The sequence below is a fragment of the Spodoptera frugiperda genome, chromosome 21 (genome assembly GCF_023101765.2).
Source record: "Spodoptera frugiperda isolate SF20-4 chromosome 21, AGI-APGP_CSIRO_Sfru_2.0, whole genome shotgun sequence".
Classification (NCBI taxonomy): Eukaryota; Metazoa; Arthropoda; class Insecta; order Lepidoptera; family Noctuidae; genus Spodoptera; species Spodoptera frugiperda.
Genome location: NC_064232.1, coordinates 3,773,005 through 3,790,093, shown reverse-complemented (window position 1 = coordinate 3,790,093; position 17,089 = coordinate 3,773,005). Strand labels below are relative to the sequence as shown.

Below are 17,089 nucleotides of genomic sequence, written 5' to 3'. Positions count from 1 at the left end.
CGGCAGCCAGATGCTCAGCCACCGTGCCAACTGTGTTTTCAAATATGATATGCTTACTTTCGACCTTTAGTTCAGCTTGATAGTAAGCTGGAAGCGGCGCCCATGGACACCCGCAACACCTGAGGAGTCACAGATGCATTGCCGACCTAAAGGAAGTAAACTCTTTACTAGACTAGCTAGAGCGACGACATTGTTAGTCGCAGCGGTACAGTGGATGCAGGTGGCGGTTTGTCGTTCTACGTGGAGGACTTAGGGGGAAGTTTTGTCCAGCAGTGGACGTCTTCCGGCTGATGATGATACTACTCTTTTATTTCGTTAGTCTTTAATTTTGACACCGCTGACAAACGGTGAAGAAAACATCGTGAGAAACCTTGAGCTTATAATTTCTAATTATAAGTTTGAAATCGCTAACCCGCATTGAGCGAGCGTGGTGATTAATGCTCAAACTTCCATGTGCGAAGAGGCCTTTGGTCAGCAGTGGCCACTTATAGACTGATGATGTGTCCTCTTTTCTTGAAGGTTTAAAAGCTGTATCGGTTCGGAAAAAATGCAAAAGACAACTCAATTCACAGTTTTGTTTTTGTAGTTAAAATAAAACAACTTAAAAAGCATATAAAATTATTTTTATTCTCAAATATTGAGCATTTCTGGCACAACCTATCTATTATTCAAACATAGACTTTGTATTTCTTGCATTATAAACTTAAATACAGTCAACATCACATTAATAAATATTAATCTACGACTATCTATAAAATAATATAATAATAGTAATATTTACACCATTTATAAAATAGCTATGAATAACTCGACAACGGTTTGACAGAATTATATCCGTTTTTTAGTAGGTACGGTATTCATTTCTTTCTCAAATATAAGGAGCTTTAAGGCACGCGTCCACAGGTCCGTATCGTACGCATCGCACGCAACGGATTTTAGTTTACAACAATTTTACTATTAAAATCTTCAAAGTACTCACGTAAAAAAATTTAAAGAAATCTTATTAGTGAAATGTTTTCAAACATTTTAATAGCTCTTCAGCTATTCAGGGCGGAGACGCATCTAACAAATCAAAGATGATGAATTTCTGACCCGCCGTTTTCGAGTTATAAACGGTGTGACTAACAAAACTATTCTATAAATAGTTTTATCGATATTGCACTACAAAAATATTATGTATTGCGAATGGACATCTCCATTATAAAAGCTCTTGGTGATTGAGTGACTGACAGACTGTATAACCACTGCGAGTTTTAAGTGTGGGAGAGCCATGCCTCGGCACGAATGGGCCGGCTCGACCGGAGTGATACCACGGCCTCACAGAAAACCGATGTGAAACAACGCTTGCGTTGTGTTTCGTTGTGTGAGTGAGGTTACCGTAGGCCCAATTATCCTCCTTCCCAATTCCCGATTCCCCAACAACCCTTACATTCCTAACCCCCAAAGCCGGTAACGCATTTGTAACGCCTCTGGTGTTATGGGTGTACATGGGCGGTGAAGATTGCTTACCATCAAATGATCCGTCTGCTCTTTTACCAACTTTTACCATAAAAAAGAGTAGCAAGTTATGTAAAATTCCGACGGGAGCAAGCTAAACGGTAGTCGTGATCTAAGCTTATGCCTCGATATTAAGTACGCGCGAAATTAACTGAATTTTTCTACTTATTTAGTAACAAAACCTAAGAACAATATTTTAGTTTAAAAAATATTAAATGTCTTTACATGCAGTAGCTTCCTTAATAGTTTTCGTCGACAATTTACACTCAGTAGGTGGCGCTTCATTCGATTAAGGCAATGTCATCTGTTTACTAGTATTTTTAAATAAATATTTATAATTATAAATTAAGGTTGTCATGGTGTATCTTTATTACTAGAAAGTGCTTGCACGATGCATCTTAACCTAGCTAAACTGTTTACTCCACAAGAACTTGTGTCATCTGAAACAAAAATATTTCTTTTTTACTACATTAGTCACCTAAATAATATTTCTAATTGTTCTAATAGGGTAGATGACATTTTTTATTATAATGTCCGTGTAAATTATTTCAAAACATTAGACACATATTTTTAATCTTCTTAGGGAAACAAATTCTTTCGATGACGATGCACTTAAGCGACGTCCTGCGTGAGCGATCTAGAAGCGAACGCGAAGCGGTGCGGTGACACGCGAATCTAACACGATGCGGTGTGACGGCGGCTATGTCCTACGTGCATGTGAATCGTTTCGTTTTGTTTCTGTTTCCGACACTATAAACAAAAACGTGACACCGCTTTAAGTTCGCGCGAAAATATTAAGCCAAAAGATCGCATTCGCGCCGTGCTGCACCGCGCCTCACCGTAGGCCACGTCAATACATTTTAACAGTTTTATTGTGTCACGCCACACCGCACCGCATCGCCTTTGTGTCTACATCGCTTACGCAGGACGTCGCGCTATGCGCATCCCTTCAGGTTTGAAAGAGTACTTACTGCTTAGGAAGGGTTTTTCTTTCTCTGTCTTCAAGTCTCTCGTCTCATAAGTGCGTTGTGACGTCACGGGTGACTCCATGTAACTCTTGCAGCTCTCAGACTCCAACTGTAGCAAGACATTAATGATAATAGCGGCTTTTAGACATTTTTTTAAAGTTCATAGCGACGCCGGTGCCGCCCTATAAAGCCAAGCGGACACGCCAGATTATGTTCTGAGAATTCCAAAAGGCAATTATGGCTAATTTTCGAAATATCACTAAAACATTTAGGACACGCCAGGTGTGTTCGAGGCGTAGTTATAGAAAATCCCAAGAACACGCTTGGCGTGTCGGCGGCATTAAACGTGTTAAAGAATAAAGAAATAATTTATGAATTTTTCCGGTAAAGGATTTTAGTTTTTTTTTTTGCTACAGAATCTGGTATTGTGATCAATTTTATTGCATACAGGGTATAAGTGTGGGAGAGCCATGCTTCAGCACGAATGTGCCGGCTCGACCGGAGTGATACCACGGCCTCACCGAAATTCGAAGCGAAAAAACGCTTGTGTTGTGTGAGTGAGGTTTACTGGAGGCCGAATTACTCCCTTTCCCAATCCCCGATTCCCCAGCAACCCTTAATCCTTTATAAGGCATAAAGAACTGAACAAGTTAAAGTAAAACTTTTTGTGGTTTATTAAAGTATGTTTTTTGTAATATTCACTGAACTTTTCGTTGAAGGAAACATGGTGGTAAAAATATGCCCTTTGCCTTATAAAGGGCAATTAAATTCCTAACCCCCCAAAAGGCCGGCAACGCACTTGTAACGCTCCTAATGTTTCAGGCGGTGTTGATGACTTACCATCATGTGATCCGTCTATTCGTTTGCCGACTTATACTTACCTTAAAAAATGCTTTAAAATATATATCTAGTAATTGCATCTCTATTCGCGACCACCCTTTCATTAAAATGTCTTGTAATACAGTGCCGCTCGCACCGCAAATAGTCTATTTCAGTGGCTCGCGCCGCGTCGTCGAGCCTGTCAAGTGGGGAACTGATTCGCGACGATACCAGCTCCATGTGAGTTTAATTACATGAATGTGAGGCTATTATAAGCTTGAGGATGTGAGATTTTGATAAGTACACATAATGACTACCTTTTTATTATTAGGCTCTTGTGGTGTCGGTCTGTTTTTTTTATGGACCACGCCAGTAAACGAGCATACGTATCACCTGATGGTAAGCAATCGCCGCCGCCCATGGACACTTGAAACTTGTTCTGTATGAGCGACTCAACTACTACTGAACGGATTTTTGTATGATTTTCACCAGTTGATCGAAAAACAGGAGTAGGAACGGGGTGGTGTTTAGTCAGTAAAAGTCTGACACTCCATCTTGCCTCGTCCAAGGCGGGAGAAGGCATTGTATTAGTTTTCCCTTAAAAAAAAAAACGATTGTAGTGTTTATTGACGGGCAATTCTATTTTAACGTTCCAAAAGCGCCTATTATTTGTGGTTTGATGGCCACTTTTTTAAGGGCGGGAAAATCATCCAATGTGTTCTCACGCCTTGGGCAACGCGAGAGCGAGTGTCAAAGTCTTACTGACTAAACCACCCCGTTCCTATTCCTGCTTTTCGAGCCGGAGCCCCAGTAATTCACGGTAGTTTCGCTTAAGTAGGCAAAACCTGGTGTCAAAAATGCGCCTCCAGAAAATAAAAGGCGTTCAACGTTATTTTACAGGCTACAAAAAAACTCACAAAATTTTATTCAACCAAAAAATCAATTATTGCACATTCAACCACAACACCCAATCTTAAAATACAGCATCACAAGCGAAAACCAACAAAAATAAAACGCTTAGCAATTAAAATGATTAGTAATTTATACACGAAGATTTCTCGTGAATCTATTCACGGCCCGCGCGCACGTGTAACGATAAATTATCTGCAGACTTATATAAATGACAATTTAACATCGCAAAACATCTACACGGACGGACCGACGGAGCTATTTTGTGTATATGTGTATAGATAGATAGATAGTAAGATTGGTAAGTTGAAATGTTTGTTTGTCTGTATTGAATAGGCTATGAAACTATTGGACGGAATTAAGCATCTAGCTTCACTGACAGACAGACTGACGGAAAATTCAATTGGACGTTTCAAAAGTGCCTAATTTAGGATTAATCGAAATAAATACTTTGACTTTAAAAAATCTTTTACTAATGAAACTTTTCAGGGAGTAATTTGTTAGATATGCTATATTAAGCTCTTTTTTATGGTATAAACCGGTAAATGAGCAGACAGATCACCTGGGGCCTTAGTCTGCTATTATAAGTGAGCCTCTTGCACTGCTCAGTGATCGACCATTCTGACACAATTGTAATAGCAGACTAAGGCCCCTGATGATGGTAAGCAATCGCCGCCGCCCATGGACATTTGAAACACCAGAGGCGTTATAAATGCGTTGCCAGCCTTTTGGGGGTTAGGAATTTAAGGGTTGTTGGGGAATCGGGGATTGGAAAGATTGGGTAATTTGGCCTCCGGCAACCTCATTGGGACAACGAAACACAACGCTAGCGTTGCTTCACATCGGTTTTCGGTGAGGCCGTAGTATTACTCCGGCCGAGTCGACCCATTCGTGCCGAAGCATGGCGCTCCCATATTTAAAGATTGACTATATTGATTGCCTATCAGGCAAAGTATGTAGTGGCTTATTGTTGTGCACAACAGATTATTATTGCACAGCAGAAAGAGAAAAGAAAAATATAGTAAACTAGCTACTTTCGCGCGGTTTCACCCGCTCTGCTTGGCTCCTATTGGTCATAGCGTGATGTTTCATAGCCTATAGCCTTCCTCGATAAATGCACTACCCAACACAAAAAGAATTATTCAAATCGGACCAGTAGTTCCGGAGATTAGCGCTTTCAAACAAACAAACAAACTCTTCAGCTTTATAATATTATATTAGTAAAATTAGTAAATTAGTAATTAGTAATATTAGTAATTAGTAATTAGTATAGTATATTAGTATTAGTATATTAGTATTAGTATAGATGAGAAAGTTTATGAGTGAGTTTGTGTGTATGTTTGTTACTCAATCACGTCAAAACTGCTATTTAAAAGGATCGGTATAATATTTGAAACAGGGATAGATTATGATCTATAGTAATCCAAGTTAATTTTTGTCCTATCCTCTGGCAGAAGCTAGTTGCCACAACACGAAGGACAAAGCTTCTTAAAGTTACATTGTACGTAATAGAGGGCGCCACTGTCATTTAATGGCGCCAAGCCTTACCACAGCAGCAGCTCTTAAAGCAGCCTGCAGTCTCTCTATATGCTGTATGGCAGCTCGTAATATCTCCAGCTTGGGCAGTCTCCCGCTACCAGCTCGCGCTCTGATGCGTAACTCTTCGAAGGCTGCATTTACCTGGTGGAAACAGAAGTACAGTTACGACTATGTGACGCTTTTTATGGAGCTCTTGTTGGTATGAGGGTAGGTCATAATTGATCAGTACCTTTAGTACGAGTTTGCTTTATGTTTCTGATTGACCGGCTCGAATAAACCAGCTACGGACTACCTAGCGAGTTTACTGGAGCTCCGACTTAAAGCAGGAGTATGAACAGGGTGGTTTTTATTCAGCGTCTCTCACTCTCTCTCTCACACACACGTCACTCCCTCTCACCTCACACAGTAATTGGATGATTTTCAAACCTTAAAAAAGCCAATAGACATAAACGGGACCTTAACCAAAAAAAAAATACATTTGAAACATGAGTTTTTTTTTTAATGGGACACGCCCGTCGCATCCTCCCGAACCTATGCAACTCCTGTAAGCCAGGGTCTACATTAGATACAATTGAAGTCCCGCGACTTCAGTGTTCCGCTGGTTTCATGGTCCCCAAGCGTCCCAAGACATGAATGACTGTCTTGCATCCCGCAATGAAATAAATCAGAAGATATTATTAGTGCAGAAGAAAAAAAATATTATTAACAGCTCCACACAATAACTATTTCCAAGCAAAAAAATACCTCCACGTACATAATGTCGGTCGTTTACAATTATACCGTAGTTCCCAGTCGCAGTATCCTCTGTATATAATCGTTAAAAACTTCGAAAGCATTATAATTTATTTTAGCACAGCTATTAGTACACCGCCGAATGGACGGACATCGTAAATAAAATGCTAAGAACACACGCGAATTAGTCAATTAGGTTTGGTACACAATATAGGGCTAGTTTCTGTCAATTTTAAGTGTGGAAGAGCCATGCTTCGGCACGAATGGGCCGGCTTGACCGCAGTGATACCAAGGCCTTACAGAAAACTGACGTGAATCAACGCTTGCGTTGTGTGAGTGAGGTTGCCTTAGGCACAATTACCCCCCTTCCCAATCTTTCTAATCCCCGATTCCCCAACAACCCTTAAATTCCTAACCCCCAAAAGGCAACGCACTTGTAATGCCTCTAGAGTTTCAAGTTTTCATCAGGTGATCCGTCTGATCGTTTACTAGACATAGAATAGTGATAATGACGGAGTATTATGAAAATTAAAAATCTATTTAGTCCATCAGTTAAGTAATGAAAAATATTAGATAAGTACGGTACTTATTTTTTTCACAAATTCTTTATAGAACACAGAGATACAAATATATTTAAGTAAACTTAAAATTGAGTAGTGTTTCAGTACTCGGGCATTAATCCTACAGTTACGCTCACAACTACCCAACGAATACATAGATTGTCCAGTACAAAACAACATTATTTTAACTAAACAGCATGCTCAATGAATACTTAAACTAAAACCCAAAGAGACACCCGTCAGTCTACACTAGGTTTAACACTAAAAATACCCGCCGCCCGATAAACTCGAGAATATACGACATACATCTTAATTTCCCATAAAAACAAATTTATTCAGCTCTAACGCCGCTCTATTTATTTTTAAAACATGAACGCTTCTGTCGCTGTTGTTACAAGCCTTAAATATTATCAAGCTGTCAAATAAATCTGTCAAACTTTATGTCAGTTTGACGTTTTGAGTTTTTTTTTTGTGAGAATGAAATAAAGCATTGGAATGAACGAAGTGTTGTTTTTTATTCATTTATAAATTATTTATTTTTAATTAATTGATCTATTTTTGTTTTGAAGGATTGGAGTCTTTGTGTTTGATGTTTTTTGTTTAATGTAATGGGTAAAGTGGGTTTTATGGTAGCCATTGATTGTTGCTTTGATCTGGGTATATCCTATGCGATTGTTAATCAAAATATGATAGATTTCGGTTCCTGAATCGATAAAAACAGTTTTTTTGTTCCGGAATTAGTTTATTTATTTCTATAGAGTTTGCCCGCGTGATTTAGTCGTTGCCATTATCAATTAGGTACATAATATGTGCGTGGATGAGTTTACAAACATACACATGACCAGTGCCGGCGTTAGGGGGGGGGGGGCGTGATGGGCCGATGGCTTAGGGCGACAAATTCTAGGGGGCGCCGATACCGCCGCCGATGGTATCCGCAAAAAACTAACACTTGATATTGCTTCCCTCAAGTGGGCGCCATAATATTTTCGCCCAGGGTATCAGTAGTCCTTACGCCGGCACTGCATATGACGACCAGACCCAAAGCAAAAAATTGTGGATTACAATAAAGGTTGTCTAACCTGACGAAGATCATAGGTCGCCTTCAACCTGGAAGTCATTAGGCTAGGCCTATGACCAGTAATTGAGTAAATATTTTGTGGTTAACAAGATGGTAATAATGATAACTCAATGATGACGATATGTTGATGACACTTAAAACATAACAGGCGAAATCTCTACAACCGGGACAGCAATATCACATTAAACTTTTTAGTTTTAATGGCCATCAAACAAAAATAACATCAGATTTGTAGCCAGTTTAATTTTAAACAGGACTTATTAGATACGGCTCAGTGACAACAACTGATCCGGTACCACGGATAATATAAAAAGAGTATTCAAACTCTTTCTTACGAGTATGTAGGTTCGGAGATAAAAAATTACGGATATTTTTGAAGACATATTTTGACAGCTATGACATATCGTTCCTTTTTCATGTTTGAATGTTAAAAGGCGGGTATTAGATTTTGAGGTTATTTTTATACAGAAATGGCGCCATATTGTTGCATCAAAGAATTATACTACTTGATTCATTAACGAAACAGTTGGAGAAGTAACTGGGTGACCGACTTCTACGCGAAGTATCGCGGATTTGAATTCAGCAAGGATCTTTTTTTATCGAGCGATCCACAAAATATGTATGAATAGAATAGTTTAAAAACCGCTTCTGCAAGTAAGCCTTAACAGCAGGGTTAACCGCAAAAATTGTAATTTTTACTTCGTGGGGTTATCAACCTAATTTTTTATAGTATAAGCCGGCTATCGAGCAGACGGATCACCATAGTAAGCAATCACCGACACCCATGGACACCTGAAACATCAGAGGCGTTACAAGTACGTTGCCACCCTTTTGGGGGTTGGGAGTAATCATATCGTAAAAAACTACAGAGTCGTGGACTTAACGGCATACTGGGGCTCCAGCTCAAAGCAGTACTAGGTGATGTTTAATCAGTAAGAGTCTGACACTCCCTCTCACCTCACCCAAAGGCGGGAGAAGTCATTGGATGGTTTTTATTCCTCAAAAGAAGAGCGGTTCCCTATATCAACTCAAAAATCTATTTTTATTCAATTTCACGCCACTCAATAACTACACTTGACAGTTTCTTAAGAGCTTTAAAATGTCGCTTCATTTAATTGTATTTTAAGTGCGATTGATCCCGAGGGAGGGGCGTGTCACGACATATTAACGGCCCGCCGCACGCGCACGTGTTAAATGACCCTTTTAATTTTAGGCGCGAGTTTTTATATTAATTTAGTTTAATTGTTTGTGAGGTGTCGCGGTTTGGTGTAGGTTAGGGAGTCATATTTTAGAACAAGATTATCGGGCGGGATATTTTTTTTCATAAATGTCGCCCCCCCCCCCCACTAAGTTTATCTCCTGTGTCGTAGGTGCATTTACAAACATACAAGTTCGCATACACATGACACCCAGACCCGAAAAAACAATTTATGGATCACACAAAAAGTTGCTCCGTGGGGGTATAGAACCTGCTACACGTTGCGCGGTAGCCGATTGCCCAGTCACCGAACCAACCGCGCAGTCCTACTTACATTTTAATTGTATTAAAAAAAATGATTTTTTAATGAAAACTTGTATGATGGCGCATTTACATTAGTCGGTTAGACCGTATTCGGCTGCAGGCCGTATTCGGTTACCAACTAATATAAACAGGTATTCGTTTGGCCGTATTCGGTTTGGCCGTATTAATTCGGTTTCTGTTAAACCGAATGCGGCCGCCGCCTTCGGTGACCGACCTACGACCGACCTAATGTAAATGCGCCATGACGCACCATATGATGGGGAGTTACAATTGCGTAGCCAATTTTTTACAATTAACATACAACGCAAGCTTTGTTTCACGCCGGATTTTAACGAGGCCATGGTAACCAAATCAAATCAAATTTATTTTCAGAATAGCTTCCATAATTTGTTAGTAACAATGTTCTTAGGTTATATTAGTAATGGAATAATACGCTTTTCCAAAGAATTTATACAGTCTTGTGCATCCCAAATACTAGTGAGTCGCATGCTCCAAAGGATTTAAAGGGATTATGTGATTCAACCAAAATACGAATATTTATATATACCAAACCCTTTCACAAATTCCCTGTTAAAACTACTCAATACATTAAATATATGTACAGTTTTAAAATAATCCCGTTTTAATCCGTAGTCGCATGTCTGTAGTATAAATAAATACCGCGACATTGCCCGTTAGTCACGTCCAACGGATTACTGCTTGTATTTCTAAAACATGATATTTCGGATTTTGTCGTCTTGTGTGACGGTTAAACAGAATGCATTATTCAACACCGTCACTGTTACCGTGGGTGTCGACGAGATTCTTATTTCTTAGTATTGTAACCATCATCTCTATCCACCCTACTGGTTTTTTATGGTATACCAATAGACGGATCACCTGATGGTAAGCAATCACCGCCACCCGAAACACTAGAGCGTTACAAGTCCGGCCGGCCTCAGCTAGTTATTTTAAAGATTGACGTGTAAAAGTATTATCTTATAACCCACTTACAAAAATAAATATCATTTATCATAAGTGCGTTGCCTGCCTTTTGGGGCTTAGGAATTTAAGGTTTGTTGGGGAATCTGGAAAAAATCGGGGATTGGGCAAGGGGGTAATTGGGCTTCCAGTAACCTCACTTACACAACGCAAGCTTTGTGTCACGTTGGTTTTCTGTGAGGCCGTGGTATCACTCCGGTCGAGCCAGCACATTCGTGCCGAAGCATGGCTCTCCCACACTTAATTGTGTAAAATAATCGACAAGGCGGACATTAAAATAAAAAAATGTCATCTACCCTATTATGATGAAATGCAGTTTTATGGATGAATTTCAATGGATTAATTCCCCCCCCCTCCCCCAAAATACTCACACCAACTTCTATGTCTTGGCCGTAGCAAAGTTTTACAAAAAATATCTGTAAAATCTACAAAAAGTTGCTGCTATCAAGACGCACCTTCCCACGTTGTTCCATCGCGGAGAATCTTAACACCGCGATTCAGAAAATCTGTCTCAATAAAAAGCACCCTCTATTAACCACTGCGCGTACTAAATCATTCCCGTGTTTCAAAGCGAACCGTTATTCGCGAGTCATTTTAAACAGTTTTCGTCAAATTGTTTTAGATAGCTAGGTGGCGCTGCTGTACAAGTAATATTGTACGATTCAATCTATAATATAAAAATAAGTCGGGTTTTCCTTCCTGACGCTATAACTCTAGAACGGACGAACCGATTTCCACGGCTTTGCAGTCGTTGGAAAGGTTTCGGGTTCCGTGAGGTTTACAGTAACGAAAATTCAGGAAAAAAATAAGAAAAAAGCAGAAAAGCATGAAAAAGCATTGGTGGCGAAACGGAGATCGCCGGGCTTGCTATTTTAATTTTTAGATTTCTCTTATTTTTTAGTTTATAAGCTTTCTAGTTTATTTGTAAATATTATGTAGAAGTATATTGCGCCCGGGGGCTCGAATTTGCGGTGTTCGGCTAAAGTAAGTGAGGATAATATACGTGAATATTTATTATATTATATGACAAAATAAAAAAAATACGTGTCTAAGTCTAAGTCAAACTCAAAGCATTTATTTCAATTAATCCTAAATTAGGCACTTTTGAAACGTCAAATTGAATTGTCCGTCAGTCCGTATGGCGAAGAACGAGCAAGAAACTCCATCGTTACTCTAATATTTTTCATTACCTAACTGACGGACTACATAGTGTTAGATATAATTTTCATACCACGTCATCATTCCTATTACATCGACCCCAGTTTTCTGAATCGCTGTGTTAAGATTCTCAGTCATTCGATTGGGTCGACCTTTTTTTGAGGTGGAAAAATCTTCCAATTACTTCTCCCGCATTGGGGAAGACGAGAGGGAGTGTCAGACTCATACTGACTAAGAAGGAGAGTCATGCTTCGGAAGTAATGGTTTTTATGGCATAAGCCGCCAAACATGCTTACGAATCACACAATGGTAAGCAATAAGCATCGCCCATGAACATCCGAAACAGTAAAGGCGTAACAAGTGCATTGCCGGCCTTTCCGTGGTTAGAAATTTGAGGATTGTTGGATATTTGGGGATTATAGGGAGTTTGGAGAAGGGGATAATTGGGCGTCCGGTAACCTCACTGCCGCGACGAAATACAACGGAATTGTTTTTTCACGACGATTTTCTATGAGGCGCGCGGGGAACACGATGTGCCATACGCTCGGGTCAAGTTCTGGTTGGGCAGCGAGTTAGGTACCCTTGCTAGCCGTCCGCAGGCCCTACGGTGAAAGGAGATCGTCGTACGATGCCCAACGCCCGGGGTGATTCCGCGACGGCTAGAGCATTAGGAGGTTATTTATATTACCATCTTATCTTTACATTGTGGATTTGCAATAAAGAATTATGAATTATGAGGTTCGTTCCCATACGCGTCCTACCTCCCCCTTGGCTAGCAATAAGCAATACCTAACAGTACCTACTAGTAAGGGGTTAGTTTAGACACTACGTCACACTAAGACACTATTCTCTAAGAAATGGTTTAGGAGCCATAAGAGCACAAACTTTATAAATAAAACTAAAAGCAATCGTAAGATATGTGAAACCAATAGTTCTAAAAGGCTTACAAGTTCGCGACAAACTTGAACGTTACTTAGATAGCTATCCGTATTACTTAGTGAAGTTGGTTCTAAGTTAACTTTTAAATCGATAAGTTACAGCGTGGATATGTGGTTATAAAGTGGTACATTGAATTTAAGATTTTCAGGCAGGGTAGAATTATGAGCTGCGGACTACCTAGCGGGTTTACCGGGGCTCCGGCTCGAAAAGCAGGAGTAGGATCGGGGTGGTTTTTAGTCAGTAAGAATCTGACAATCTCTCTCGCCTCACCCAAGGCGGGAGAAGTAATTGGATGATTGAAAAAAATAGTAGAATTATAGGTACTTGTCACCATTTTTGCTCCCGCGGATTTTATGAGAGTCGACTAAAGCACAATGGTTAAAATTATTGAACGATTTCTATCCAAATTCTTCAGAGTACCTAGTTATTCGTTTTTTTTTGCATAATTACATTATGGCATCTCCTCTTTTTACTTACTTCATGGTTTCCACCAATAAATTGTGTGATCCCTGATTCTTGTTAAAGCTAATAAGTTACTTAAACAAAAAAAGCAACGTCACGCCTTTTATCCTCGAAGGATAAGCAGAAGTGCACATTACGGCACGTAACACCGTTATACAATCTAGGTACACCCATTTTCACCATTTGTGTTACAAGTCCCATATAATAGAGGGTCAGCCTATTGCCATATACCGGATACAATTCCAGACTCCGTGCTACTACTGAGAAATTTAAAAAAAAACGAAAAAGAACCCAGTAATACTTGGCCAACACGGGAATTAAACCCGAGACCACTTGCTCGACAGTCGCGATTACGACCGACGATCAACGAGGCAGTCACTTAACACATTGAACACCGTGGTGGTCACCGGTGACCGACGTTAGCGGAGGATTTGCCTTCAACAGTTTTCTATTGGCAGTCAAAGTCTTAAAGAAATAAGGTAAAAAATGTCCCTTAACAGTTTAATACCTACTTTGCGTAGCCGCCGCCGCTCTCTCAGTGTTGCAGCTTTCCGTCGGTCGACTGCCGCAGTCTTTCTCTTACAGGCTTTGCAAGCCCAAGCTAAACATCTTCTGCTGGGCCCCAGAACGTGTTGGACATGACCATCCTCTTTCTCCTCCATGATTTCCCCGTTTTTATGCTCATTTTTCACTTGGCAACACTGTTCGTTTAACATTTCTTTTTCATCTTTTTGAAATTCATAATCTTTGTAGTTATTGTTGTTATAACTATCGTAAATTGTGTTGTAACTCATTTTTAATAGGTTTTACTTGAAATAAGTTTATATTTTTTCAACGTCACACGTGGTTTTTTAAACAATATCCATTGGTTTGTTCGAAACTTTTTAGTATTTCTTAGTACTTTTACGATTACGTCTTACTTTATTGAATTTCGTTTAAGTTTTACACTAAAATGTACTTTAAATACTTAGTTAAATTGAGCAAAATACACTTTAAAACACTTTTAAAGCACTTTCTTCCATAATAATATTAAATAAATATCATTTTAGAACGTTAAAAAGTGTAATATAATAATATTATCCATTGCACTCCATGACACCAAAAACACACAAAAGTTAAACGCGCGCCAAATTCTGACAGTTCACCGAATCGTAAACTTTTTTTTTCGGGTGACGCGGCCGGCGACACAGGCGACACTGAATTCAGCCGAGGGTTGATCACAGTCAGAGATTTACAAAATATGCTTGCTATTAATAAACTGTCTAGCTGTGTAGCTCTCACGTCGCTGAGAGATGCCAATTTATTAGTGTTTGGATTGAAATTGATGCCGGCAATATATTCCCTTTAAATTTGTTGCGACGAAAGCTCTCCGACATTTTTATATACGCATCTCGTTTTCGTGTTCCGAATCGATTTTTAATGTGGCTTTTTCTTAACCATTCGTTTTATTTTTTTTATTTTTTGTTTTAATAATATATCTATTTAATTTTGAATGTCGTTATTTTTTTTTATAAAGGCTAGTTTTGAGCAAAGATGTTAGGTGTAAATCTTGTTTGATCCAAGGAGGTTGATAGCTATATGGCGGATTGCTGTTTGTTAGTTCACAAAACGGGGATTTTATGGGGGAAATAAGTTAATATCGTGGCGATAGTTAATTTTATTTATATTTAAGCTTCCAATTTATTTGATGTTTGGAAAGAGCTTGTTAGCTATTTCCTGTTTGGCATCAAAGATAAATTTTAAACACTTTATTTGTATCGTTTTAGATTTTTTTTACGATTTATTTCTTGTATTTCTAACTGGCTCGTTGGTTTAGTAGTAGTTATTGTAGATTGTGACTTCTGATAGTAATCATGATAGTTTATTATTTATTTATTAAGACAGGTACAGGTTAAAAACTTATACCTAGGTAATCTAGTTTGCAGTTCAAAAAAACTATATATCTAGTTTATATGTTGGATCAATAAAGTATTATTCAAGAATATGTATAAATTATTATGTTTATATTGAACTAGTGTTTGTTTGCGACTTCGCAGCGTTATATAATATACAAAACCCGCCCCAAGAAGCGCTATATCTGTTAAAAATAATGTTGTAAAATAATTCCATCAATATCTGTTGCGTAATTTTAAAGATCTAAGTATACAGGCACATTGACGGCGGCAAGACTTAAGACTTTGTTTAGAAATGAAATTGGATATAGGCCCCTAAGTACTCCGATACGTATCTTATCGTATCGTCAAGCGTTTTTTCCCCAAGGGGTAGGCAGAGCTGCGCATTACGTACGGCACCTAATGTAACTACTTTTTAGGGTGCCGTAGCCAAAGGAACCCTTATTAATGATATAAGCCGGTAAACGAGCGGGCGGATAACCTGATGGTAAGCAATCGCCACCGCTCATGGACACTTGGGAAGGGGGTAATTCGTGGGTTAAGAACTAGAGTAGCGTAAGGGCAAAATGACAACTTCTCAGGAGAGCCGAAAAACAACTCAAATTTACCTACCGTCAACTTGTAGGTCTTTTATGGCAAAATCTATAGTATCTGTATATCTGGTTTTAACTTAAAATAAAGCTTTATTTATTGGCTACAGAATACTGTAAATTTATGGTAAAAAAACGGTTAAATTTAAAATATATATATATATATTTTTCTAAAACTGGTTGACATACGTCATAATAACGGACTGCATTACTTTAATTATTTAGTGCCATAGTAGCGTAACCCACCCTTACGTTTTTTTGGCACGGAGAAAAATTACAGACGCGTACAAAACAAGGACCCATAAGCAGTAACGGCTCCTTACGTTTATTTGGCACGAAACAAATAAGGCTACAAAATCATAATTCGGTGTCCTATCCGCTCGTAAGTCGAGTTACGACCGTTGTGCTCAAAATTTTATTGACAAAATAATGTCAAGATTATTGTAAGTAGAAATACTTCCTTTTAGCAATAAACAAACTTTATTTCTTTTTATGCGTTATTATTGTACTAAGCAATCTACACACTACATCGTTCCAGTTTTTCGGCACATACAAATATGGGGATTGAAAAAGCGAATGTGAAAAAAAAATTTTTTTGAGTTTTTGCCCTTACGCTACTCTAGTTCTTAACCCACGAATTGGGCCACCAGTAACCTCACTTACACAATGAGACACAACGCAAGCGTTATTTCACGTCGGTTTTCGGTGAGGCCGTGGTATCACTCCGGTCGATCCAGCCCGGGTCGTGGCTCTCCCACACTTTCTACTGCAATGCTTCTGTCAAATTATGTGTTATCCCTTACTCGGCTCTTACAACAACCGCGGGAAGAGTAGCGCTGGCGACAAGAGGGTCTATTCTGTCACCACCACACAAAGATAGGCTATCTAAAAGTCCTAAAAAATCACAGCTGATAAAAAATAAAATCTTCTTGATTAGCAGCGCCTCTGACGGATTCTTACGGAACTAACCAAAAACTAGGGCCGCCAAAAACTGTGACAGTGATCGACCAAATTATTCTTACCATTGGCAGTGGCGCTAGTGTCTTCGTGAAAAAGTTATTTTTGTTCAAGTTTTTTCATTAGTTCCATTTTTGTCCAACCGCATTGTTAAGTTGGTAGCGCTGTTACAGTCACCGTTCTGGGGTTCGCGCATGCGTATTCGTAACTTCAAAGGGCCTGGTTCACATAGGAAGGAACGGAGACGTCGTGTGAATAAATATTTTATTAATTTATGTCTTCTTGTGTGTAGCGAAATTTTTCTATTTTTCTATTAATTTTATTTAATGAAATGGTGCTCCCTTAGTAAAGGATTGCCATACATATATTTTCGTTAGTTATTCAATCAAGATAAGTGTCAAATAGTAGATTTTAATAATGACTAAAATGGGTACTGTAGTGTTTTTAGAAGGTAGGTAATCAGTAATTTGAAAATCTGACTAAATC

At 38.9% G+C, this 17,089-nt stretch overlaps 1 protein-coding gene across 1 annotated transcript; it reads right to left on the bottom strand.

The window, feature by feature from the left end:
• Nucleotides 1–605: 605 nt before the first annotated feature.
• Nucleotides 606–14,372, bottom strand: LOC118280350 (transcription factor SUM-1). Its single transcript, XM_035600342.2, has 4 exons — nucleotides 13,677–14,372; nucleotides 5,742–5,873; nucleotides 2,469–2,574; nucleotides 606–1,937 (listed from the first exon to the last, which is right to left on the bottom strand). The coding sequence occupies exons 1-4, from the start codon at nucleotides 13,956–13,958 to the stop codon at nucleotides 1,852–1,854; spliced, it is 606 nt and encodes a 201-aa protein (XP_035456235.1). The 5' UTR covers nucleotides 13,959–14,372; the 3' UTR covers nucleotides 606–1,851.
• Nucleotides 14,373–17,089: the final 2,717 nt, after the last annotated feature.